The sequence below is a fragment of the Chamaea fasciata genome, unplaced genomic scaffold (assembly GCF_029207755.1).
Source record: "Chamaea fasciata isolate MVZ Bird 193981 ecotype frontalis unplaced genomic scaffold, bChaFas1.0.hap1 SCAF_3, whole genome shotgun sequence".
NCBI lineage: Eukaryota > Metazoa > Chordata > Aves > Passeriformes > Sylviidae > Chamaea > Chamaea fasciata.
The window spans coordinates 113,281,937-113,309,797 of NW_027094088.1; the positions used below are offsets into that span (position 1 = coordinate 113,281,937).

Here is a 27,861-nt window from a genome sequence, read left to right on the forward strand (position 1 = left end):
TGTAAATTCATCTATATAAATTTATCAATATATATTTAATCAGTATCAATACCAATTTCTATTTATCAATATAAATTTATTGTGGGATTATCTAGTCTGTAAATTCATCTCTATAAATTTATCTAATTTAATCAGTACCAACATCAATTTCTATTTATCAATCTAAATTTATTGTTGGAGTATCTAGTCTGTAAATTCATCTCTATAAATTTATCTATATATACATTTAAGCAATATCAATTTCTATTTATCAATCTAAATTTCTTGTTGGATTATCTAGTCTGTAAATTCATCTACAGTTGTATCTATAACTACAGATAAATTTATCCAGTCTGTAAATTTATTTATAAATGAAGCCACTGTACCACCAAAACAAGAGTTCAGGTTTTGTTTGGGTTTTAGTTTTTAATAAGGTGAGGAGTTAAGGCTTTTGTCTACCAGGTGTGCATGTTTGTGCAATCCACAGGTATCCACAGAGCTGGAATCCAGCAGTGCCCGGCCTGGGGTCTGCTCTTGCCACTCCAAAATTAAACCCTCCTGTCTGAGCTTGTGCTCCCAAATCCTCTCACACCAAGTGGAATCGCTGTCCCAGCCAAATCCCAGCGCTGGGGACAACACCTGGAAAAACTGACACCTTGCTCTGTGCTGAAGGGTGAAGGAGGGAGCAAACAGCTCCTAGAAAACCTCTGGAAAGGATCTGGAAATCCTCTTAAAAACGATCCCAAAAGAAGTGCCAGCACGGAGGATATTGAGCGTGGTTTGGGCTGGTGTTCACCGCGCAGCTCCGAATCCCTCACAGAAGAAATGTTTCGCAAGACTTAAGTAGTAACTGAGATCATTAAGAGCTTAATTAAAAGCAGAACTCTCAGCTCTCGCCTGATGAGCTTGTGCTGGGCTTTCCTCGGAAAGAGAAAGTGGATTTCCTGCTGAAAGCTTTCTTACGAAATAACTAATAATTATCTTAACTGATAACCAAGGTTAAGGGCTGCCCGCTCTGGTAAATGACACCCTGAAGCTTCTTTGGCAGAACTGCACTGTCCGGCAAGAGTTTCCAGTTCTGGACTTGAAATATTTGGGAAGTTGGGTACTGGGAGGGTTTGGAGGAGAGCAAGAGGGATTTCTTCCTGGAAAAGGTGCTCAGGCTGCCCATGGGAGTGCCCGTCCCTGGAGGTGGCCCAGGAATTCTGGATGTGGCACTGAGTGCTCCAGGCGGGGGACAAGGTGGCCATTCCGTGCTCTTGGGGCTCTTTTCCAACCCCAGGGATCGTGGCACTCTGCACCAAGGTTAACACAGCCCCCTCGAGCCTCGGGGGACCCCAGGGTGAAATTGCTGTGTTTATAGAGACCTGACAAAGCTCTCCACCCCCAAAATAACTTGGTAATTTTAAAATCCCCCAGGTTTAATTGTTGCTGCTGCTGTCAGTTGCCTTTTGTTGCGTTTTTTGTTCTTTAAACAAAGGCGTTTGGGGGCTCCTTCCTGGGCCCTGGGTGAGCTCTGAGCACACCTGGAGGATCCCAGCTCCACCCTGACTGCAGGGACAGCTCAGCCTGTGCTCCTGGGAGTCCTGAGGCCTCCTTCCTTCACACTCGGTGACTGGGAGAGTTGTTAATGCAGTGGAGACAGCAGCAGTCTCCTTCTGCCTGCCCAGGCTCTTTGTTCACTCCAAAGCGAGGCAGTAAAGACAAGGTTTGCACCTTCCTGGGGCTCTTAAAGCACTTGCTGGAGTTGGAAAAGGTGCAGGGAGGTGTTCCAGGACAGGTTGGACAGGCCTTGAAGCAACCTGGGCTAGTGGAAGGTGTCCCTGCCCATGGCATGGAGCTTTAAGGTCCCTTCCAACCCAAACCAATCCATTCTATGATTGCACAGCTCAACCTCAATTCCTGCAGCCCCTCTCAGCCCCTTGGGGTGTCTCCTTTCCCCCATCCATGGGAGATCAGAAAGGAACAGGCCTCCATCAACAAGTGCCACTTGTAAGACTCGCAGCTCCCTGAGAAGGGTGTTCAGGAAAGAGGAACTGAAGCTGCTTCTGGCCTCATCCTTTGGCAAAGGTTTGAGTGAAAGGCTGAGTTTTCTTAGGGAGCCAAACTAAGCCTTGGCACTCGTGGCAATTCCTCCTGCAGCGAGGCTTTGCCACCTCTGGCAGCCAGCACAGCAACTGCAGAGAGGAGGAACCACCACAGCTGACGCCTGGAGTTTGAGTCTTTGGGTTTTTCACGTTCTGAGCTGCCCAGGGGTGCAGCTCTGAGCTCACGTTCAGTGTCACTGGGCTCTGCACACAGCGGGGACACAAAACAAATCCTTCTCCTGCTGCACACCAAAGACAATGGTTACAAGTTTTCAGGCCCAAAAGCACAAACAAAAGTGGGCTGAGGAGAGAAAACAAGGATGGGACTTCACAATCTGAAGAATTAGACAATTAAACCCCAATGTGCAAATGGACCAAATTATGAAAGTGTGAGACCCCGTGACTATTTGCCCATTTTGTGACCATTTTGTGTCCATTTTGTGACCATTCTGTGTCCATTCTGTGTCCATTCTGTGTCCATTCTGTGACCATTCTGTGTCCATTCTGTGACCATTCTGTGACCATTCTGTGTCCATTCTGTGACCATTTTGTGACCATTCTGTGACCATTCTGTGTCCATTCTGTGTCCACTCTGTGTCCACTCTGTGTCCATTCTGTGTCCACTCTGTGTCCATTCTGTGACCATTCTGTGTCCATTTTGTGACCATTTTGTGTCCATTCTGTGACCATTCTGTGTCCATTCTGTGACCATTTTGTGACCATTCTGTGACCATTCTGTGTCCATTCTGTGTCCACTCTGTGTCCACTCTGTGTCCATTCTGTGTCCACTCTGTGTCCATTCTGTGACCATTCTATGTCCATTTTGTGACCATTTTGTGTCCATTCTGTGACCATTCTGTGTCCATTCTGTGACCATTTTGTGACCATTCTGTGACCATTCTGTGTCCATTCTGTGTCCACTCTGTGTCCACTCTGTGTCCATTCTGTGTCCACTCTGTGTCCATTCTGTGACCATTCTATGTCCATTTTGTGACCATTTTGTGTCCATTCTGTGACCATTCTGTGTCCATTCTGTGACCATTCTGTGTCCATTCTGTGACCATTCTGTGGCCATTCTGTGTCCATTGTGTCCATTCTGTGTCCATTGTGTCCATTCTGTGTCCATTTTGTGTCCATTCTGTGTCCATTTTGTGACCATTCTGTGTCCATTCTGTGACCATTCTGTGTCCATTCTGTGACCATTCTGTGACCATTCTGTGTCCATTCTGTGGCCATTCTGTGTCCATTCTGTGTCCATTCTGTGTCCATTGTGTCCATTCTGTGTCCATTTTGTGTCCATTCTGTGTCCATTCTGTGTCCATTCTGTGGCCATTCTGTGTCCATTCTGTGTCCATTCTGTGTCCATTGTGTCCATTCTGTGTCCATTTTGTGTCCATTCTGTGTCCATTCTGTGTCCATTCTGTGTCCATTCTGTGTCCACTCTGTGTCCATTTTGTGACCATTCTGTGTCCATTCTGTGACCATTCTGTGACCATTCTGTGTCCATTCTGTGTCTACTCTGTGTCCATTCTGTGTCCATTCTGTGACCATTCTGTGTCCATTCTGTGTCCATTGTGTCCATTCTGTGTCCATTCTGTGTCCATTCTGTGTCCATTCTGTGTCCATTCTGTGACCATTCTGTGTCCATTCTGTGACCACTTTGTGCCCACCTTGGGTGCAGCCCTGGCCAGGCTCTTGTCCTGCCCAAGGTGGATCCTTCAAGGCCTTTGAATAAATCTCTACTTTATTCTCCAGCTCTGCCCAGTCTCTGTTCCAAGGCATCAGAACAAGGCTCCAAAGGGAGATGGAACAAACCCACACCGTCCTCCCCCAGCCCCAACAAGTTCTCTGACATGAGGATCTGTGACCATCGGTGCTTGGGGAGTTGTTCTTTCTCAGGAGAAAGCTTCAATAAAACAGCACCAGGGGTCACTAGGCAAAGTGTCAAAACTCACTCCCTGACAATGAAATTATCAGAGAGATGGCAATGAGGAAAGCTGAAAACTTGGGACCACCTGCCTTCTCTTAAACACCGCCCGGAACTTCCAGATGCAGGTGAGGAACTGACACTCCTGGCCGTGGCTACTCTTAAAAAACATTTAACAGAACATCTATTCATCAGGAGTGAGGGACTGCCCCGCACTGGAACTCCTCCTTGTGTGCAGCATGCTCAGGTACACGGGGAGGACAGTGGGCAGAGGGAAAGGCAGCAACAAAAACCCAGGGATGGAAGCCAAACAAGAAGCCTGTGGATGCTCTGGGGCTGATAAACCACGGTGCTCCTGGTTTCAACCCAGCAGGCAGCACGAATTGTGCTCGTGCCTGTGCAGGAGGATGCCTCAACCCCACAGCCCAGCCCACACCCTGCTCACAGAGCTCAAACACACTTAATCCCCTGAGTAAATAGCAGAGTAACTCAGTAAATCCTCCTCCTGCAGCTCACCTGCTGGGGTGTGTGTGTGTGTGTGCGCACAGAATCCTCTGCTTCCCACACACATCCCTGGGTGAGCACCCGTTCCTACACTTCCATGCGGCCAGGAATTCTTGGAGGAAATAGGAAAAAAAAAAAAAAAAAGGCATTTTTCCAAACCCAGAATGGTTTGGGTGGGAAGGGACATGAAAATTCACTGTCCCAGGTAGGAAAGTTTGTGTTCTAGCCTCGGGAATCAAAACTTCATCCAAGCTGGCCTTGGGCACTGCCAGGGATCCAGGGCCTTCCCAAGGGGAATTTCTGGATTCCTTCCCAATATCCCTGTCCTTTGCCCAGGGGAAGCCACTCCCTGTGTGCCTGTGTAACCCAGGCATGGAGAGCAGAGAAGCCACCAGGAACCTGCAGCCCCTCAACACCTGGATCAGACAATCCAAGCGCTGCTGCTGCTGCTGCTGCTGCTGCCCTAAGACAAGACACAAAGAGCTGCTCTGAGCCAGGTTATAAATAATGCAGGGCTGCACACTCCCAGCTCTCTCCACCACAGGCTACTCCCACAGCACCCAGAGCCAGGGAAAACGCCCTCCAAAGGACTCCAGCTCACGGTACAAACTGCCAGGGGAGCTCCCTCCCAGCCTCCCAAGCTGCAGTGACTCAGGACTCCAAGGGTAGGATGGGGAGGACCTGCCTGACTTGTTGGGACACAGAGCCCAGAGCTTGGCACAGCGAGCCAAAGGGCCCCAGGCAATGACCAGAGGCAGGGCAGGACTCCCAGAGACCCTGGGTGCCACAAAAAGCCTTTTTCTGACTTAGGCACAAGGCACCTGAGAGCATTTTAAAGACTTTTATTCCATTTTCAGTCTCATGAGAAGGGTGAGACTCCATCGCAATCAGAAGCCAAACTATTTCCTAATTCCAATACATTGTAAGTGGTTTTTTGGCCAATGCTGCTAATGCTTCTAAGCCAATCATCCACTAAAACTCCCCTCGTGGATCCTACTACAACACATCTTCCGTAGTTTTATTTCTCCAAAATATCTGGTCTATTTGCAAGGTCATCATTTAAAAGCTGTTCCTAGTTCAGTTTCTCTCCCAACAATGCACAGAAGAGAACCCCTACAGGAGGAGACTCTACAGGATTCTCTCCAAATGCATTTCCCAGCCCTGGGAACAGCCCAGGGAGGCTCAGTCATCGCAGTGACACTGGAACGGCCTCCTGGCTGTCTTTGCTCTCCTCTTCCACACCTCCAGCTCCATCATTTCTGACATCACACCACCAGGAGCCTAACAAAGAACTCGAGGTATGAGCAAAGCCACGGATTGATGTGTTGGCAAAGCAGAAATCCAGTGAAATCAGGTGCAGGGAGTTTGTTTTTTTTCCCAGCACAGGGTGTGCAAACCAGGAGCTGCAGCAGCAGGAACTCACTGGTCCTGCTCTGCAAGGTTTCAAGTCGTGACAGCTCAGCACTGACTGAGCAGCTGAATAAAGTCAGCACACAGCTCCCATGAAGTAAAAGAACACACAGCTTTAGCTGAAACCTTGGGGGATGTGCCCTAGAACAGAATCACAGAATTGGAAGGAGAAATTCCCTTCTGAAGGTGAAGGTTCTACCTGGAGCCTGGTTTGGATCAAGCTGGGCTTGGAACAGACTCAAGAGATTTAATGACTCCAATTCCAGCAGCCACAACTGATGACATGATCAGTGTGAAGAGTTTTTTTCTCCCCCACATCCAGTCCCTTGGAGCCAACCCTCCCAATCTCAGTCCATCACCCCAAAAGCTCTCCCATCACCCACTCACCCTGAATTATCACCTGGGCAAACATTCCCTGCTCTATCCCGAGGTCAGCAGCCTCCCTCCATCCACACAAAACTGCTTTTCTGGGTGACATTCACAGCAACAGCAGAGAAACTCCCACAGGAATAGCTGGGGATCCACAGGACCTGCGGGATCCTGGAAATTGCTATTTTGTAGAGCAGGAATTAGGACTAGATGTCACTCTGTAAAGATAACTTTAAGACTCTTACCCAGTGATATTTGACAGCATGAGAGTGTGTATCTTAAAAAAAAAACCTTATTTAATTCCAGCATCTATTTTTAGGGATGCAGTAGATTCCCCAAAATCCAAAGGAAGCACTTCAGCTTTTAACACAGTGCTTTCTAAATTACAGATTTGTTCTTAAACCCAAGTGTGTTTCCTTTCCAAGAGGCTGCTCAAGCTCCACCTGGCTGTGTCCTGAATCCCCCAGTTCTTTACAGAATTACCCTTCCAGGCTGAGTTTTCCCCAGCCCCACACCAATCCAGAGGCATTCCAAGGCTGGTGATGTCAGGCAGGACATGGGACGGCAGCAGCAGCAGCAGTGCCAGATCATCTCCTCCCAATTAATCTATTCTTAACGAAGCAGATGACAGTCCTGTGAGACAGCAGCTCCTTGGGGTGACCTACATTCCCCTCCTGGTGGCATCTGTGGGCCTCAGCCACACATCCCCAGCAGGGCACAGGGAGATCTCATTGATTCCAACCAGCCCTGAGCTGGGACTGCCTGAATATTCATTTTGGTGACAAATCCAGGAGCCTGGCTCCTATCCCCCTGACAAATCCCAGGTTTAATCCCCCCCAAACAACAGGAGGCTGTTGTTATCCAGCCTGACCTGGCGTCTGGGAATTCACCCACATCTCCACTGCTGGAAGAATTTGGGGATCCTCCAAATATTTCCCTTACAACACCAACCAATTCAGAGATGAACAGCATTTCCCAGCCGCAGGATTCCCAGCTCCAGGAGTCAGTTCCAAACTGGAAGCGCTCCTGTTGCCATCAAAGCAGCAAAGGAGCTGTGAGAAGTGAGATCTCCTTTCCAGGGATGCACAGCAAATGTAGGGCACCAAAACTGTCTCACCTGGAACTTCCTCCGTGACAAGTTTTTGAGATTTGGATTGAAAAAATCACAAATTGACACCTGAGGTAAGTCACTGCAAAAGGCCAGGCTGCTGCCAAGAATTCTTTTAAGAGCATTTGGCAGCAATATTTAAAAAAAAAAAATTAAAAATATGAAGTGGTGGGAGCTGTGTGTTGCCCACACTGGGGATCTTCACCTCCCCACAGCTCATCACTTAAATTAAAATACTAATCACTTCCAGGAACAATCCTTGAGATCTCCTTGGTTCCATTTAATTCCCTCCAACAAGAAGTCCATTACTCTGGACTGTAACACACTGGATCCTTGCAGATGTGAATCCTTTTATCAGCTGAACGTGAGTTTTTTTCTTCTAAGAAATACAGATTTTATGCACACATTTAGGTCTGGGAAGGCACAGGGCTGTAAGGAAGCAGAGTATCAATAAATCCATCAGGGATTCCCCAGAGCTGCTGCAGCACTGGGCATGTTTGATGGATGGATTAGGATTTCCAAATGTCTCTTCCTCATTCCATGATGACACACAGGGTCTTCCCAAGAGCTCCACACCACCCTCAAGGTCCAGGTTCCTTTAGGTATTGAAATACTGACCTGGACACCAACTGCCAGGCAGGAATTTGGCACTAACCTTTGCAAATAAATCTCAATTTTTCTGTAAAGTGAAGGTGACAGCTCCTCCAAGGGAGGAACTAAGGTGTGTGGGCTTAAAACCATCATTTGGAGGTGGCAGCCCTGGGGGGAAAAGACACTCAGGGGACTGAAGTTAAATCCCCCAACAGCTCAAACCAACCTGCTCACAAGGAAGGGACAGCAGCACACACAGCCACACCCGAGAAACTCAGCACAGAGTCATTTGGGTTGGAAAAGGCCTCCAGGACCACTGAGTCCAGCTGGGCCCAATGCCCACCTTGTCACTGAGTGCCACCTCCAGGAATTCCTGGGACACCTCCAGGGATGGGCACCCCAAACCTCCCCGGGCAGCCCCTGCCAAGGCTGATTTTTGGGTTGGAAGGGACCTTAAAGCTCCGTGCCATGGGCAGGGACACCTTCCACTAGCCCAGGTTGCTTCAAGGCCTGTCCAACCTGTCCTGGAACACCTCCCTGCACCTTTTCCAACTCCAGCAAGTGCTTTAAGAGCTCCAGGAAGGTGCAAACCTTGTCTTTACTGCCTCATTCTGGAGTGAACAAAGAGCCTGGGCAGGCAGAAGGAGACTGCTGCTGCCTCCACTGCATTAACAACTCTCCCAGTCACCGAGTGTGAAGGAAGGAGGCCTCAGGACTCCCAGGAGCACAGGCTGAGCCGCCCCCGCAGTCAGGGTGGAGCTGGGATCCTCCAGGTGTGCTCAGAGCTCACCCAGGGCCCAGGAAAGAGCCCCCAAACGCCTTTATTTAAAGAACAAAAAACGCAACAAAAGGCAACTGACAGCAGCAGCAACAATTAAACCTGGGGGATTTTAAAATCACCAAGTTATTTTGGGGGTGGAGAGCTTTGTCAGGTCTCTGTAAACACAGCAATTTCACCCTGGTGGTTTGATTCCCGAGCCAGCACTCTGTATCAGCAGCTGGACAAAGTTCAGGAGATAGCCAGGTTGAGGAGCATTTCCCATCAAATGGAGCATCTCCCAAAAGCTGTGACAGCCACTTCCAGCAGCTCAGAATCCAACATGTTTGACTTCAGATGTGTTCAAGGCACAGCTGCCACCAGTTTGGTACCCCAGCCATGCAGGTGAACACCTCCAAAACTACTGAGGTTCAGAAAGAATTCCAGAATTGTTGGAGTTGGAAGGGACCTCTGGAGTTCCTCCAGCCCAAGCAGAGCCACCTGAAACATCTCCAGAGAGGGAAACTCCACGGCCTCCCTGGACAGAAGTTCTTCCCCAGGTGGAGGAGGAACTCCTTGTGTTCCTTGTCCTGTCGCTGGCACCATCCAGCCCCCTTGGGAATATCTGTGTGCACAATCACAGGGATTGGGGCCCTTCCTGAGGCCAGAACCTCGTCATCCTCTCCTCCCCAGCTCACCAACATCAGCACAGCTTTCCTCCAGGGAGGTCTGATTTATCCACTCTCCCTCACCCAGGGAAGGAGCTTCAGAAGTCACAGTTCAAACCTCTGAATTTTCCAACTCAAAACCAACCTCTGCGCACAAAGGAGGCTGCAGGGTCCTGCTGACACCACCTACGCTGTCACTGAGGTCCCCCAGACCACAGCTTCAACACAAGCAGTTATTTCTTCCACAAAAAAAAAAAAAAAAGAGAGAAATTGGATCGTTTTGTTATTCCTTCCACGAGGCTCCCACAAACCAAACAAAAGGAAAGGAACAAAGGAACTGTTTTAGTGATGTTTGATGCATACCAAGAGACAAGGGAGACAATGAGGTTTTTATTCATAAGGTACTAAGGGGGGAAAAAAAGGAAATGAAGCTCTAGCAAGAACCAGAACTTCCTTCGGAGCTGTTCCCATGCAGCAGTAACCTCTGCTTGGTGTCAGTTCATTCCAGCTTTGAGGGCTGATTTCATTCCCTGCCACTACAACTTTCATTTTTCCAATATATTCAATTATTTCTGCTCCAGGCACCTTCACCGGCCCCTATTTTTTTTTTTTTAAATTTTTTTAGGTCCTACACCCCAAATCACAGCAGGGCAAAAAAGTCTGGACTCCAGACTTGCCCAGCCTGCAATTGGAATTCTACTCTAAACCACCAAGGGCATGAATTAAATATGTTCAAGTTCAATTACAGCCAATTAAATCAGTTTTCATGCATGTCTCGCCCTACTTGAGCTATATTTGTTAGCTAGAAAAATAAACACAGCCCATGAATCTGCTTTGACATAGATTGCTATTTCTGCAACACGAGAATTTGTCACTGCTTGCTGCAATGGCAATTCTGCCCTCGAATCACATCGAAATAAAATTCCAGTTAACGCCTCTCCTGACTAATTTATACTCAGCAGATGGACAAGACAGATAATGCAGCAAGGAAGGGAAGTGAATCCATTCAGGAAAAGCATCAGCTTTCCCAAAGAGGAGGCGCTGTGTTTGGGAAGGTCGTGAAGGGATTCCGCCACTCAGGCCCATCGTTATGATACTGCCCCAAAGCATCACGTTTAGCAGGAAGTTTTATCACCTTTTTTTAGCTGCCATTGATACTGCAGCAGTCTCGCTGTAAACACAGAAAAAAACCCCCAAAAACAACAAAAAACCACAACAAAAACAAACAAACAAACAACCCCCCTGAGAAACAAGAATCACGTGCCTTTGAAAAATGTGGCAACAACTGGAAGAATGTCACACAACACACCTGGAATCAAAATTTATTGCTACCCAAAACATCTCCTGAGGCAGCACTTGAGGCTGAGACTCATTGGGATTTTTTTTTTTTTTAAGCTTTGCAAGAAGGTTCACAGAACCCCAGAATGGTTTGGGTGGGAAGGGACCTTAAAAATCATCCAATTCCATCAGCAGGGACACCTGCCACTGTCCCAGGTTGCTCCAAACCCTGGCCAGGGGATGCAGGGGCAGCCACAGCTGTGCCAGGGCCTGCCCACCCTGCCAGGGAACAATTCCTGCCCAACATCCCATCTCAATCTTCCCTTTTCCAGTTTAAAGCCATTCCCTGTGTCCTGTCCCTCTGTCCTTGTCCCCAGTCCCTCTGCAGCTCTCCTGGAGCCCCTTCAGGCCCTGGGTGTCCCCACTGCTGAACCTGCTGCTGGTGCTGGGAGCCAGGACAGGAGCTGAGCTGGGTATCCCATTTCCCAGTGTCACAGCTGCTCTGGAGCCCATCAAAAGCCCTGAAGTCAGGGGAGATTGCTGCTGGGTGAGGTCTCCTTATGATCCTCAGAGCTTCTGACCCTGCAGGTGGGCAAGAGGCAGAGCAGGGGACAGAGGTGGGGTGACATGTCCCGCTCTGAGCAGTGCAGGTGGTGGCAGAGGTGACACAAGGACTGCCAGCGCTGTGGTTTGGCACCCTGGGGCTGCTCTGCTGCAACCTCAGCTCTTTCCCTGAAAATCCTGACGTTCTCTCCATGGTTGGACTGGAGCTTGGAACAACCTGGGACAGGGGAAGGTGTCCCTGCTCATGGCAGGGGGTGGAATAAAATGAACTTAAATGTTCCTTCTGACCCGATCCATTCCGTCATAACCCAAACCCAGGCAGCTCCACCTCCTGCTCTAGGGCTGGGACAAGGTCTCAAGCACACTGGGACACTTCCCTGAGTGAGGGGACACCTCCCTGAGGCTGGGGACACCTCAGCTGAGCAGACAGTGCCAGTCTAATGCTGCTGCAGGTGGAGTTTCTGAGCCCCTCTGATGGAACACACAGCATTTCTGCTCACTCAAACAGGAATGAGATGCAGCAGAGGACTCTCACTCCTGGTCCATGCTGCCCTGGACACACCAAGAAGAAGTACAAATCCCAAAGAACTAGACAGGAGTTGCCTTTTTTTCCACCAGACATTTGTGCAACTAAAAGAACTAACTAAGTAACTAACTTTGTTGTTTACTGGGAAGATCAAAAAGTTCTGTGGAGATGAAACACTCCAGGAATCAAGTGCAGTGGAGGGACTCCTCTAAGCAGCAATTAGCTGTGCTGAGGCTCCACAGCTCAAGGGACAGTCCTGCCACGTGCCCAGAGATGGAGGTGACACCTTCTGCCCCAGCGATCCCACCTGGAGAAGGAAGAGGAGGGGAGGGATGGGACAGCATCCCTTGGGGAGGTGTGAAATCAGCGCTGCCACCTGAGGGACCGGACACTTGTAGGGACTGCCAGCAGCACTGCAATGACCCAAGCTGAGAGATTTATTCCAGATCTGCAGTAAGGAAAGGAAAGTCACCTCCCATGGGGGTTTGGTGTGAGGAAGAACAGGAACAGAAGGGCAGGAGGTGACACCTGGCACAGAAATACATCACACCGACAGGTGAGCTCCTATGTCCAGGTGCCCAAAGTTCAGCACCTGAAGGGAAATGGAAAATCACATTTACTGTACAAGATTACAATGCTGGTGAGACCCACTCAAGACAAAACCAGCCCAGGGGCAGAAAAACTTCTTTGGGACCAGGGACAACGTGTTGTCAGGAAACAGAGGCGAGAGTTTCCTCTTGTAAGGTGCACATGAGCCAGGACAGAGCCCAGCTTTCCTGAACTTCTCCTAAATCCAGTGGGTGGATTTCTGGAAAGCTGGATTTACCCATCCACCTGGACACGCTGAGATGACACCTAAACTTGAGGAGAAAGCTGTACAGGTACGGATATCACTGGAGAAATTCCATACCCACGAGCTCTCCAGCAAGCAGGAACATTAAGCCAGATTTTGGAAATGCAAGACACAAACGAGCGTTTCTCCCCCAGGTTACAGAGAACACTCACAATCCCAGTGGGAGAGAAAAGCCTGGAGTTGTTTTAGCTCCACAACAGAAGCAAAACATGCAGAGAACTTTAGTTAAACCCACACGAGGCTTGTAGTGAAACCCACGCGGGGAGGAAAACCCACACAGCTGAGCTGTATGAAACACCAGACGCTCCAGACAAGTCGGGTCTCTTCCCTGTTCTCCAGGGCCACACAGGGAATTCCCTCAGCACCGGGAATTTGACAAGCTGGTTTTTCACAAAGCATTTCTGAAGCAGCTTACCCCCCCCCCTCACAAAAGTTACACAAAAAAAACCAAAAAAAACCCCTTCTTTACTCTGTGCCATCAAAAAGTCACGGAGCAAACCGGGCACTGTGTGGGCGTTTCTCAAGCTCAGGTGGGATGAATCCTCCTGGCAGGGCAGCTCTCTGTGAGCCACCATCCTTGTGGAGGTTCTGCAGCTCAGGAACAAGCAGGGACACGCTGCCTTTCCCTGCTCCAGGGAGCTGTGGGCACTCAAGGTGGAGAAGGAGAGCCCACGCCCTGCTCCAGGGTTGCCAAGGCAAAACCCCTCAGAGAACCAGCCTCTGCCCAAAACCCTCCCAGTTAGGGTGGATTCTTCCTGCCCCCTGATGAGGTTTTCATCAATAAGCTCTCAGTCGATCCTGTAATTAATTCTCAGTATTGATTGGCTCGAAGAGTGGGGAGGATCAAGTGTTTTCCTCGGGATAAAGAGAATCGTTGAATCGCGGGATGGTTTGGGTGGGAAGGGACCTCAAAGCTCGTCCCATTTCACATCCTGCTATGTGCAGGAACACCTTTTACTGTCCCAGGGTGCTCCAAGTCCAGCCTGGCCTTGGATAGTTCCAGGGATGCAGGGGCAGCCTGTGCCAGGCCCTACCCACCCTCACAGGGAAGAAAATCTTCTGCAAGAGCCAACAAACTTTCTTTTGAAAGACATAAACCAAGGAGTCAAGAGGAAATCACTTCTGTGCACCTCCCAGTTGTGTTTATCACTCAACAAGACACTAAAAACTAATCCATGGCTACTTAAAACAAAGCGTTCCTGCTTCGGAGTCCATGGACAAGTCTCTACCAACACCAGCAGACATTTTGTTTGGCCTCTGAAAATTTACAGATTGTCACAAGGAGCTACAGGCCTGTAGTGATTTCCCAACTCTTCATCAGTGCTGCTGTTGAAGTGAGAGCTCAGTCCCCTCCTGGAAACCTGGAGCAGCCAAGCTGAGAAATCTCCTCCCCCCTGCAGGGCTCCTGAGGGTGCTGAGCACATTTGGGGAGCAGCTGCCCCCTGAGCTGGAGCTGCACATCAGCGGGTGATTAAAAAATTCAAAATGAAAACGAGTGTCAGCGCAAGGACACGGAGCAGCAGGGCTGCCAGCACAGGGCTGTGCCCAGGGAAGCAGCTCTGCCCGAGGCACCCACAGCACCAGGAGAGGAGCCAGCCCAGTTTGGGGTTTGTCTCATGCTGGGAGCAGGGGAGGCCAGGCTGGAACTGCTGCCAAGGGGGCTGTTAATGTGGAACTGCAACCACCAAGGGAAATTTTCACGGGGAACCTCTCAGGCCCAGGGGCAGCTCTGGAGATGACAGAGACCTGCAGGGGTTGGAGCGTGTCCAGGGCAGGGAACGGAGCCCCAGGAGAGGCTGAGGAGCTGGGCAAGGGGCTGAGCCTGGAGAAAAGGAGGCTCAGGGGGGACCTGGTGGCTCTGCACAACTCCCAGACAGGAGGGGACAGCCGGGGGGGTCGGGCTCTGCTCCCAGGGAACAGGGACAGGACAAGGGGAAATGGCCTCGGGCTGGGCCAGGGCAGGCTCCGGTGGGACAGCAGCAGGAATTTCCCCAGGGAAAGGCTGCTCAGGCCTTGGAAGGGCCCAGGGAGGGTTGGGCTGCCCATCCCTGGAGAAATCCCTGCATGTGGCACTCGGTGACAAGGTGGGATCAGTCACACCTTGGACTGGCTGGGCTGGGAGAGCTTTTCCAGCCTCCCTGATCCTGGAATTCTGAGTACAAGCACCACCTACTCTGCTGTTTCCACACATCCCCTGCTGCCCCTATCCCTCCAGCAGCACAGATCTGGAGGGTAAGGAAGGAGCCCCAGCAGGGAACTGATCCAGCTCAGCTGAAAAAACAGCCACGTTCCACAAAGAAGTTTCCAGCCAGCTCAGTTCCTCACCACAGCCATCCCCAGCTTCTCATCAGCTTCTGGGAGGCGTGTGCAAAAACTGCTGCTCGTTCTTCGCTGCCCCTAGACGGGGAAAAAAAAAAATCCCCAAAACACCCTAGCAAACAAAAGCAAAAGCAAAGCACCCTCCTGGTACAGCATCACCCTTGTCCCGGGTGTCCCAGCAGGCAGAGGAGAGGACAAACCCCATCTCCAGGCCAAAAAATATTTGTCCAACCTCCAGCAGCCAAGAGATTCCCGAGCTCCAGCCTGCTACAGCTCCACTTCCATTTTCTACTTTCATTCTGACCCCAGGCATCTTTTCCCCTCCAGAATTCCCCTGTTCTGCAGCCAGTCCTGCAAGTGGGAATGGCTGTGGCCTCTCCTGCTGCCTGAGGGGTTCAGGTCACGGGAATGACTGAGCAGGAGTTGGGATCAGGGTTTATTGGGATTTTTCCTTGCTTAATTCATCTGATCTGTATCAGGAGTCAGAAGCAGACTGAGCTCACAGCCTGGGCACAACATGAACACAAGTTTGCTGCTCCTGTAGGGAGGATACAAAAAAAGGGATTTAATCATGGAATGCTTTGGGTTGGAAAAGCTTATCCCTCAAAGCTCTTCCCATTTCAGCCCCTGCCATGGGCAGGGAGATCTTCCACCAGACCACAGTGCTCCAAGTCCTGCCCAGCCTGGCCTGGAACTCTGCCAGGGATGGGACATCCAAAACTTGTGGGAACAGGGAAACCAGCACTTCCAGCTGTTGTTGTGACCTTTTTTTCATTTGAATCCTGAAATCACTTGTTTTACAAACTTCACTGCAACAGCATCTTCACCATTCAAACCATCATTTGTTTCCTAAAATCTGCCAAGTTTTTCCTCGTTCTTTACCTGGGGGATCCTTCCTTCCTTCTGACATTAATGTATCACAATTCTGAGGGAACAAATCCTCCCAGGATGCACAAACAAACTTGGATTTATTACTTGAGGACTAATTTTAAAAGCTTCACTGCTTCCACGTGCCAATATGAAGCCACTTCAAATTTCAAAATTTCAAAGCGGCTCCAACTCAAACCCACTTCTAATAAAGGCAAAAGAAATAATTAAAATATAATAATTCATCCAAGTAGTTTTTCTATGCTTCCACATTTAAAATAACAGTTTTGCAGGCTCCCAGCACAGCTTTGGTTGTGCTCAAAATAAAACAAACCTCGAGAATCACTGGGTTTTGATCTCTGGATTTGTAGACTCGCAGCCAGGTGAGTAAAGCTCAGGAATACCAAATACAGCTGCACTTCCAGGAGGAATTAAGATCAAGTTTTACCTCCATCAGGGGAATCTCCCAATACTCACACACCCTTTGTTCACCTGAGCTGTTCCAGGAGATTTCATGGGAAAACATTTCTTTGTGACTCACCTTCATATTTGCATTGGGCTTAGTCAGACAACAGTGATTACATGCTCAGGCTCAGTCCTGGCATTCAGATTTTTCGGCCCTCCCTGTTCCCAGGAACCAAAGGCTGGACCCTGAGGAGCTCCACAAAGTTCCTGTGCATCCTTTATCCACAGCTCACTTCAAACCACCAACAACCTGACACGCTGAACGCCGAGAAAAAAGATATTAAAAATTAACATATCGAGGATATGCTGCCTGGAAGTTACTCACCCTAACATTTTTAACGTTCAAAATAAAGACAATCTGCTGGTAGCAGGGAGAGCACTGAGATGAGGAGGAGCATCACCACTGCCAGAGGGGCAGCTCCAGCCAGGAGCATCCTTAGAGCACGACTGAGAAATCCCCACGGTTCACAAAACCAAAAATACCATGAAAATGGCTGAAGAACAGTGAAAATTTAAATTTATTTGTGAAGGATTAAACCTTCCAAGACTGATCCCTTTCTGTACCTGCAAGCAGCAGGGCAGCGCTGGAGGCTGAGGCCCCTTCTCCAGGGAGGTGACCATGACTCGGGGATTTCTGGCAGAAATGCCAGCTGCAATATTTATAGTGCCTGAGACGGGGGGCAGTGAAATCACTCATGTTGGCACCTGAGCACAGGCAGGAGCTTAACTGCTGCTTTAGCAGGAAATATTAGATTGGAGACACTCAAAGGCAAAGTGAGAGTGTGAGGGACAGCAGGGACAGTGAGCTACATCCCACTGGCCAGGATTAGCCAATGTGCAAAGATGAAATGTGGAGTGGATAAAGGTTACTAATGTCAAGCAGGAACGTTCCGTTAGTGTGTCTTCCCTTGCGTGTGCACACAGATCTTTGGGGTTAGAGAATTCAAACCTTTTCCCCGTTTATCCTCCTCAGACAGGGGCCACTTTCAAAATCTCCTGAGATATTTCTTTTCCTGACAAACTAAAGACTTCCAGGGCTTGAAGGGAAGCTACAGAAGGGCTCAGAGGGACTTTGGACACAGCCTGGAGGGACAGGACAAAGGGGATGGCTTGAAGGGAGATTGAGATGGGATTTTGGGGCAGGAATTGTTCCCTGGGAGGGTGGGAAGGGGCTGGGATGGAATTCCCAGAGAAGCTGTGGCTGCCCCTGGATCCCTGGCTGTGCCCAAGGCCGGGTTGGACATTGGGACAGTCCAAGGTGTCCCTGCCATGGCTGGGGTGGCACTGGGTGGGTTTTGATGCCCCTTCCCACCCAAACCATTCCAGGATTCCACGAACCAAAACACTCCAGGACATTTTTCCGTGTATCCCAAGCTGCTGGTGGAGCCCTGAGCAAAGGCAGGGGCAGGGATCAGAGCTGCTGGGGTTATTCAAACACAGCAGAGCCACAGCCAAGGCTCCAGTCACCCTCTGTGTACACAAGGGCTTTGCAAACCGCACTTCCTTGTTGCTACAGGTCAAACACTCCATCGGAGGTTTTCCTGCTGAAACTCTTCTGCTCTTCCAGCTGCTAAACCAAGCAGGAATGCAGGGCTGGGATTTCCCAGAGCAGGGATGCCCATGGAAAGTCCTTTTCCAGGTTCCTGAACTGCCACTGCTGCTGCAGGGCCAGCCTGGGGAAGTGTCAGAGCTGCTGTCACCTCTGGGAATTTGAAATCCCATTTTCAGCCACTGCAGAACTGAGAGGAGCTGGGTAACTCAGGTATTTGGATTTTCCCCTCATGGATGGGCTGTTTTCCCAAGGTGCTCATGGAGAGTTTCCCTTTCAGCTGAGCACAGGACACCTCCCTCCAGGTTTACACATCAATTTATGGAAGGAGTATGGAAACAAAGCATTTAAGGCATCTTTGGGCAGTTAAACACCAGAGAGAAAATGGATTTGCACCACAACACCTGCCAAATTCCACTGGGAATTCCACAAACCTGACACACCAAAGACACACCAAAGGTCACCAGAACCATCACCAGAAGGTCAGCTCAGAGTTCAGGGAATAAAACACCTCTGCCTTCTAGATCAGCCACTCCAGACACAAACAGCTCAGAATTCAGGGAATAAAACACCTCTGCCTTCCAGATCAGCCACTCCAGACACAAACAGCTCAGAGTTCAGGGAATAAAACACCTCTGCCTTCCAGTGCAGCCACTCCAGAAACAGACAGGTCAGAGTTCAGGGAATAAAACACCTCTGCCTTCTAGATCAGGCACTCCAGACACAAACAGCTCAGAATTCAGGGAATAAAACACCTCTGCCTTCCAGATCAGCCACTCCAGACACAAACAGCTCAGAATTCAGGGAATAAAACACCTCTGCCTTCCAGATCAGCCACTCCAGACACAAACAGCTCAGAGTTCAGGGAATAAAACACCTCTGCCTTCCAGTGCAGCCACTCCAGAAACAGACAGGTCAGAGTTCAGGGAATAAAACACCTCTGCCTTCTAGATCAGGCACTCCAGACACAAACAGCTCAGAATTCAGGGAATAAAACACCTCTGCCTTCCAGATCAGCCACTCCAGACACAAACAGCTCAGAATTCAGGGAATAAAACACCTCTGCCTTCCAGATCAGCCACTCCAGACACAAACAGCTCAGAGTTCAGGGAATAAAACACCTCTGCCTTCTAGATCAGGCACTCCAGAAACAGACAGGTCAGAATTCAGGGAGTAAAACATCTCTGCTTCCCAGTTCAGGCACTCCAAACACAACCAGCCACTGGTCTGACTGGAAACACTCCCAAAATCAGCACGTGCACATTTCCTACTCAGCTTGGTGACATTCCTCTTGGAGGCCCCAAAACTGCAGAGTCAGACCAACAACTAATGCTAATCACTAAATTCCTAATTATTAAAAGCAGGAGTTGTCTGGAGCCACCGTGTGCCCGCTGACTTCTCAACTACGACGTCGCCTATTTTTAACTTTGGGGATTGGAATAAACCTTCCCAACGAACTCCAAAGGCAAGGAATGTCATGTGATCCCAGCCAGGATCTGCCAAAATACACCCTGGCCACAGCAGCAACCCCACGTGGCCTCCCAGAGCCAGGGGGTGCCACGGGAAGGGACAACATTAACAGCTGTCACACAGTCACCCCCCCAAAAAAACTGAGCAAACCCAGGAGTTGAGGCCCTAAGAGGTTTCAGGCAATGACACTTAGTTGGCACAAAGATACTTTCTTTCACTTTAAACTTCCCAAGCCTCGCTTAAGAGAGCGTTTTGAAGTGTCAATAGTCAAAAGGTGCAATTTCGGCGTGATGTTTCAACACAGATGAGGAAGTGCAGGGGGGTGAATTTAGGCCCAGCCCTACGATCTAGGCAGACACTCCACGTTCCCTCAGTGAACAGCTGCAGGACCAGTGATTTAAGGGATTGAGAGCAAACAGATCCAGTTCAAAGCCCTCAAACCAACTTTCTTTTTTTTTTTTTTTTATTCAGGTGTGGGTATCAGCACGTGTCACACCAGTGGGTGCTGCAAGAAAGCTGAGACAGGAATCACCCTGAATTTCCAGAGCCAGTCACCAAGAAGGTGAGAAGCTGCTGACCTGAACTCTTCATCTGCAAAACAAGACGTCCAGGAGAAGGCAAACAAAATACACCTGGGGTGGAAGGATTTTGGGTACCAGGGCTGCCCCACGGCACAGACACATCCCTTTTTCATGTCACAGCAGCTCTACCTCGGTCACTCTGCGAGGAAAGGCTTTGCCAGGAGCCAAAGGGGGGGAAGGAAGGATATCTTTGCTGGGCGAGAAAACAGACCCCACCCACGAGCGCGACGGTTCGCGGTGCAAACGGGGATCCCGGCGGCCCGCTGCCCGCGGGGCCGGGGATTAACGCTGATGGAAAGGGCCAGGTGGGCTCCGGCCGCTGCCACGGGGCGTGGGGGGCCAGCTGCCAGCAGGCCAGGGTCGCCCAGGGTCACCCAGAGCGGAGGGAGGAACCCAACCCAACCCTGCCCTGCCCTGCGGCGGCGTCGGGGCGGCTCTGCCGGGGCTCCCTCCGCCGCCGGGGTGGGGACAGAAGGGGTGACACAGGAAGGTCCTGGAGGGACAAAGGGTGTCCCTGGGGGGGATACAGAAACGGGGCTGGGGGGTCCCTGGGAGGGAGAAGAGATTCTTGACGGGTGACACAAGGGGGTCCCCGAGGGGCTGGAGATAACACAGGAGATCCCCGGGGGTGACACAATAACGGGGCCAAGGGGAACACCGGGGGTCCCACATGGGGTGACACAATAACGGGGCCAGGGGGAACACCGGGGGTCCCACATGGGGTGACACAATAACGGGGCCAGGGGGAACACCGGGGGTCCCACATGGGGTGACACAATAACGGGGCCAGGGGGAACACCGGGGGTCCCACATGGGGTGACACAATAACGGGGCCAGGGGGAACACCGGGGGTCCCACATGGGGTGACACTGGGGGTCCCCGGGGGGGTCCCACAATAACGGGGCCAGGGGGAACACTGAGGGTCCCACATGGGGTGACACTGGGGGTCCCCGGGGGGGGAGGGTGACATAATAACGGGGCCGGGGGAAACACCGGGGGTGACACAAGAACGGAGCTGGGGGGTCACGGCGGTGGGGGGGATCCGCAATAAAGCACTGACCAATGGTGGAGATGAAGGTGGTGTTGAAGGCATCGTCGGAGAAGCGGAAGAGCACGCAGGTCTTGCCGACCCCCGAGTCCCCGATGAGCAGCAGCTTGAAGAGCAGGTCGTAGGTTTTCTTCGCCATGGGGGAGGGCGCGGCGGCCGCCGCCGCCCCTCCTCGCCGCCTCCTTCAGCGGGCCCGGCCGCTCCCGAGGGCGGCGGCGACGGCGGAGGACGAGGAGGAGGAGGAGGAGGAAGAGGACGAGAGCGAAGAGGAGGAGGAGGAGGGGGCCCACAAAATGGCTTCCTGTGGCGGGGCGGCCTCGCGCGCTCCCCGCGGCTCCTCACGGGGAGGCGGCGGCGCCCGCCCTCATAACCCCGCGCTCCGCCCGGCTCGGCTCGGCTCGATGGGGGCCCCCCCGGTTGTGGCCGGCCCTTCCCGGTTCTCCCTCCCCCGGGGCTGGCGGCGGCTCCTCCGAGGCGCTGCCGAGGCTGCGCGCGCCGCCTCCCCCGCCTCACGCACCGCGCAGGCCCGGCGGGGGCGCGCGCGCGCACGCCGCTGTGACGTCACCGGGCGGTGCGGCGGCGCGGGTGACGTCACCGCCCCCCCCCACACCCCGGTTTATCCTGCGGGGTTCGCGCTTGGCTCCGCGGCCTCGGGGATGGACGAGCCCCAGGAGCGAGAATGTCGTGGGGTAAAACGGCATCGAGTGCTGGTGCTGCACTGGAATCGGGACAAACCCTCGGATCCATCCACACCGGGGATGAGCAGAGGGAGAGAGAGCAGCTCTGGGGAGGACTTGGGGTGTTGGTGGGTGAGGGGCTGGACGTGCCCTGGCCCTGAAACCCCTCGTATGCTGACCTGATCCCCCAGCAGGGATGGGGGGAACCTGCACCTTTGCCCTGTGCTCAGGTGAGACCCCACCTGCAGAACTGCCCCAGCCCTGGGGACGACAGCACCAGGACCTGGAGCTGCTGGAGTCTCCAGGCTGGAGCCAGGCTGGGAGAGCTGGCGGTGCTCACCTGGACAGGAGAAGGACCCAGGGAGAGCTCAGAGCCCCTGGCAGGGCCTAAAGGGGCTCCAGGAGCGCTGGAGAGGGGCTGGGGACAAGGGACAGGACACAGGGAATGGCTTCCCACGGCCAGAGAGCAGGGCTGGATGGGATTTTTGGAACCAATCCTCGGACATTTCCCGCTCTGCCCCGCTCAGGTGCGATCCCTCCCCGCGGGTCCGCAGAGCCCCCGGGTGATGACGTCACAGGCGGCCGCGCGGACGGGCTGCCGGCCCCCGCCCCTGCGCTGGCCAAAGCCCCGCCCACTCCCGGCTCTCCCGCGCTCCCATTGGCTGCGCTCGCCCCCTCCCCCCAGGGGTAGGAGTGACGTCATGACGGGGAGGGCGGAGCGCGGACGGGGCGGGAGGCGCCCCCTGGCGGCGCAGGCGTGAGGGGGCAGAGAGCGCTGAGGGGATTCCGGCGGGAGCGGCGCTGGGAGCCGGAGACTGCCGCGATCGTGGAAAGATTTGGGTGGGGAAGGGCCATCAAAGCCCAGCCAGTGCCACCCCCTGCCACGGCAGGGACACCGCCACTGCCCCGGGGCGCTCCAAGCTCTGTCCAACCTGGCCTTGGGCACTGCAGGGATCCAGGGGCAGCCACAGCTGTGCCAGGGCCTGCCCACCTTCCCAGGGAGCAATTCCTGCCCAACATCCCGTCTAAATCTTCCCTTTTCCAGTTTAAAGCCATTCCCTGTGTCCTGTCCTCCATCCCTTGTCCCCAGTCCCTCTGCAGCTCTCCTGGAGCCCCTTCAGGCGCCTGCCAGGGGCTCTGAGCTCTCCCTGGAGCTTCTCCTGTCCAGGTGAGCACCCCCAGCTCTCCCAGCCTGGCTCCAGCCCTGCAGCAGCTCCGTGCCTCCTCTGGACTCTCTCCAGCAGCTCCAGGCCCTTGTGCTGTTGTCCCCAGGGCAGGTGGGGTCTCACCTGAGCTCGGGGGCACAATCCCCCCTCCCTGCTGCCCGGACTGGGGGTTTTCCAGGTGCCAGCACACACGGCCAGGGCGTGTCCAGCCTCTCATCCACCAGCATTCCCAGGATGAGCTGGAGGGGATGGCTCAGGAGCTGACCCAGCACAGGGGAGCCCAAGGACCTCCTGCACCTGGTGTGTTTGCAATGGAGCCTGTGGGAACCTGGACATGGGGGATTCCCTCACAGCTCCTCCTCTTCCCACACAGGAGAGCAAACTTTCTTGCAAGAAACCACCACTGAAGGCACTGGAAATGCTGGAGACGCCCCATCACAGGTTCTGCACAGACCCAGCGCTCCTCTCACGTGGAATCCCAAGCTGTCCCATGGTATGATCCAGCACGCTGCCAACTGCAATTTGCTGTCATAATTAACTATCCTGTTCTCAGTAATTTCCCACTGTTTGCAGGATGAGTTAACTCATAAGGGGATGGAAGGCTGGAAAAGGCTCTGGGGGGGAGGGCTGGATATGAGCCCAGGGGTGCCAGGTGGGCAAGAGGCCCCTGGGCGGTGCCAGCTCTGGGGTGGCAGCAGGGCCAGGGCAGTGCCCGTCCCCTGTGCTGCCACTGCTGGGGCACCTCCAGGGCTGGGGGCAGCTCTGGGCCCCTCCTGACAACAGAGACCTGCAGGGGCTGGAGCGTGTCCAGGGCAGGGAACGGAGCCCCAGGAGAGGCTGAGGAGCTGGGAAAGGGGCTGAGCCTGGAGAAAAGGAGGCTCAGGGGGGACTTGGTGGCTCTGCACAACTCCCGGACAGGAGGGGACAGCCAGGGGGGGTCGGGCTCTGCTCCCAGGGAACAGGGACAGGACAAGGGGAAATGGCCTCGGGCTGGGCCAGGGCAGGCTCAGGTGGGACAGCAGCAGGAATTTCCCCAGGGAAAGGCTGCTCAGCCTTGGCAGTGCCCAGGGAGGTGGAGGTATCCCAGGAATTCCTGCATGTGGCACTCAGTGCTCTGGGCTGGGGACGAGGAGGGGATTGGGCACAGCTTGGACTGGAAGCTCTGGGAGCTCTTTCCTACCCTCAGGGATTCTGTGGAAAGCTTTCCCACAGCCCGTTGCCCATCCCCAGGCCCAGTTCTGAGCCACAGGGCGGCGTGCATGTCCTGGGTGCTGTGGCCGTGCCGGGTGTGCAGGCAGAGCTGTCCCCGCTGGCAGGGGGGCACAGTGGCCTGTGTCCCTGCAGCCTGTCCCTGTCCCTGCCCCGGGCAGCAGCTCCAGCGCTGACACAGCACACGCAGACTCTGCGGCCTCACAGCGCCGGGTTATTTTTAGCGCTTTTGCTCCAGCCGCACAAACGCTCCCTCTGTGACTGTGCAGGGAGAAGGGGAAAGCTCCAGTGCCCGTGGAGGGCTGCATGGCACTGCCACTGCCCCCGGGAATCACGGGCAGGTGGCTGCAGACACTGCTGGCAGGTTTGTCAGCTCTGGGTGTTCACAGGAACCTCTTGTCACGTGGACTCCGACGCTTCAAGGGAGGTGATCTTTGGGATCCTGGAGAGGAAGTGGAGCCACATAGAATCCGTGAGGTTGGAAAAGCTCTCCCAGACCTCCCAGTCCAAGCTGTGCCCTGTGCCCACCTTGTCACGGCCCAGGGTGCTGAGTGACACATCCAGGCCTGCCTTGGACACCTCCAGGGATGGGGGACTCCAAACCTCCTTGGGCAGCCCCTGCCAAGGCCTGACCACCCTTTCCAGGGAGAATTTCCTCCTGAGAATCTCAGATATCCCTCTGCAAGCAGGACAAAGTGTTTTCTGTCCGTTGTGTAAGGCTGGCCCTGGTGTCAAATTGTTAAATGTTATCCTGGGAGGGAAGCAATCCCTCAGGAGATGCCTGACCAAGGACAAAGACACCTTTGGTGGCTCAGTCAGGAGACCGTGGCTGCAGGACTGGGAGATTTGGAGACATCCAGGCAGAGGTGGAACAGCTCCCACATCTTTCCCAGGATCTTCTGTCCTGATCAGAGGACACTGATCTGTCAGAGGAGGAGAAATTACCAAATTAGGAGGAACGAGGTGCAAAGGGAGAGCCAGCAGGACCTGGCAGCCTCTTCCTGGGCTTTGCAGGGACAGCTGAGCAGCAGGAATTGCAACACCAACGCTGCAGAGGCGCCCTGAGGCTCTCTGGGGCAGAGCTGTGATTCACCAGCCCGTTGTGCAACAGGAGCAGGGCTCGGGGAGGTTGGCCCAGCAGGGCAGTGACACGCTGGCCTGGCTGGTTACTCACTCACAGCCTCACAGGGCAGGGCCAGCCGGGATGGAAGAGCCTTTGTCACCCAGGAGCCACGGGGAACAAGCTGCTCTGTGTTCTCCAGCTCCTCCCCCGGCCAAGGCACAGCCATCTGGGGAGGTTCTGAGACCACCATTCCTGGCTGCTCACCTCCGAGGATGAGCTCCCACAGAGCACAGACCCTCCCAGGCCATGGGCACCTCCAGCTCCCCAACCTTCAGCAGTGTCTGGATCCCAGACTGTGTAAGGACAAGGGTCCCAAGGGAGCTGTTAAACAGCCCCAGGTGCTCAGGGCGTGGTCTGAGGAGGAGCAGAGAAGGTTGGATTTGCTCCACCTGCTGCCATGCAATGTTGTCCTCTTAGCAGTGTGCCCACAGCACCCCGGACACCAGAGCAGAGGCTCTGAACTCCAGACACTTCATTAAAGTCATCATCAGGGTGGGAGAACTCAAATACACAGAATCCTTCAGGTTGGAAAAGAGCTCCGGGACCACTGAGGCCAACCTGTGCCCCATCCCCACCTTGTCCCCAGCCCAGAGCACTGAGTGCCACATCCAGGCCTTCCCTGGGCACTGCCAGGGCCTGAGCAGCCTTTCCCTGGGGAAATTCCTGCTGCTGTTCCACCGGAGCCTGCCCTGGCCAGCCCGAGGCCATTTCCCCTTGTCCTGTCCCTGTTCCCTGGGAGCAGAGCCCGACCCCCCCCGGCTGTCCCCTCCTGTCCGGGAGTTGTGCAGAGCCACCAGGTCCCCCCTGAGCCTCCTTTTCTCAGGCTCAGCCCCCTTCCCCAGCTCCAGTGAATTTATTGAAATGCCCCAGTGTAAGAAATAAGCTTTGTCAGAATGTGGAATCCTGACAGCGCAGCAACAAGGGTCCCCCACACAGATTTTCTCTTTTGCAGACGTGTTGCTGGATCTCACCAGGCCTCCAGCCTCCCCTCCTGCCCCCAGCTGACCCACAGCCACACCAAGTGGCTCCTGCTGAGGCTTTTTGGGCAGTGGCAGCAAGGGCGGTGTTTCCAGCAGCTCCCGGCACTGCTGCCAGCCTCTCACCACTTTGGATTTCACCTCCTGCCCTCACCCACCTCGCAGGCAGGTGGACAGAGAGCACGTGGGGGGAACAGGGAAAGGCAGCTCCGTGATCCTGAAATGGGGACTTTCCCCCGGTTCTGCTGCTGCCAGCCCTTTGGACCCCAGGTGGCAGGGAGGGCACAAAGGGCACACGGAGCCCAGTGCCTTTGGCAGCAGCTCTGTGGGCCAGGCACGGCTCTGATTTCTGCACAGTCACCTCAGCTGGGCTCTGCCAGCCTGCCTGGGTGCATCCAGGAGCTCCCTGCACAGGACCTCCTTCCCAGCTTGTTTTCCCATGCCTCTGCCCCTCCAGGACAGCCTTTCCCCCTCCACAGCCCCTGTGTCTGCAGCCAAAAATCCCTGTCTCTGGCCAGGGCATTCACTTCTTGTGCTGCGTCCTGGTTCTGCCCTGCCCGGTGGGGGAAGAAGCCCAGCATTGTTGTCAGTGCTTTGCAGAGCCAGTCCCCGGCCTTGTTTCCTGCACTTGGGAATCAGGGATGGGACAAGGGACTGAGGAAATGGTGGTGGATGGATCCCCACTGCTGCTGGAGGAGGCTTTGAGCCCCAGCTCCCCTCAGCACCACACCACGTCCCCGGAAGTCACGGATCACGGGATCATTGATGTTGGAAAAGCCCCTGAGAGCACCAAACCCAGCAGCTCCCACCACTATTATTAATACACTTTATTAGTGTCCCCACGTGCCACATCCACACGTACCCTGCACGGAGGCAGAGCCACTTTCAGCTCTTTATTCTCTCTGGAGCAGCTCGAGGTGCAGAGGAGAAGCTCCCTCTGGCAGCTCGTTACTGAGAAATCAGCAGTTACCTGTGCAGGAAGGTGAGGTGTTAGTCCCCTGGATCCGTGGAGAACGGGGCCTGCCCCACACACACTGGGATTTACTGCGCTTGCCAGAGGGTTTGGAGGGATGTGGGGAGCGTGGGAATGCCCTGGTGCATCAGCTGAGTTGCTGCACAGCCAGAGCTCTGCCTTTTCCAATTACACCTTGCCAGCAGATTATTAAATCCTTTAATCCGAGCGCAGCGATGCCGAGCTGCTGCCTCACAGACACCGCTCACTCCACATCTGCTGGAAAGCTCCATCCAAGATAAAAGCCTGCAGCCTCCCACACAACTCCCAGCCGTCCCTTCTCCCAGCTCCCGTGTGAGATTGATGGCAGAGGTGGGAAGAGGGATGGTGGGGGCACAGCCGGAGCTGCGAGACCTTGGGAAGCAGACGTAGAATTCCCCAGCTCACACAGGAGCTGGGACACGGCTCAGGAGCCCCAGAGCAGGGGCATGGAGTTCCTGTGGGCTCCCAGCCTGAAGCCAGGCAGGGCTGCAGCTCCTTCCAGCCCCTGGGGTGTAGCTGGTGGGTGGTGATGTGGGACAAGATGCTGCTCAGCCATCCAGCTCACATCCCAGCAGGATTCATCCTCTGGGGCTGAATCTTCTCCTCGGGGGCAGCCTGAGGGCCTGCAGGAGAAGCAGCACTTTGCAGCAGCTTTCATTCCTCGTGTCCCTGTTAGTGAGGAGACACAGCTCATCCCTCCTGTGGCTGTTTACACATCCCGGGGTCATGTGGAATGCCTGCGCCTGTGGATGGGGAGATGTTGGAGCTCTGGCTCCCGTTCCACTGCTGCCGTCT

At 53.5% G+C, this 27,861-nt stretch overlaps 1 protein-coding gene across 1 annotated transcript in view; it reads right to left on the bottom strand.

Moving 5' to 3' along the window:
- RAB10 (RAB10, member RAS oncogene family) overlaps positions 1-21,402 on the bottom strand; it is a 42,255-nt gene extending 20,853 nt beyond the window's left edge. Inside the window, exon 1 of the mRNA XM_066180186.1 lies at positions 20,933-21,402. Within this exon, the coding sequence (XP_066036283.1) occupies positions 20,933-21,059 (127 nt within the window). The 5' untranslated portion in view covers positions 21,060-21,402. The remainder of the gene's footprint in view (positions 1-20,932) is intronic.
- Positions 21,403-27,861: the final 6,459 nt, after the last annotated feature.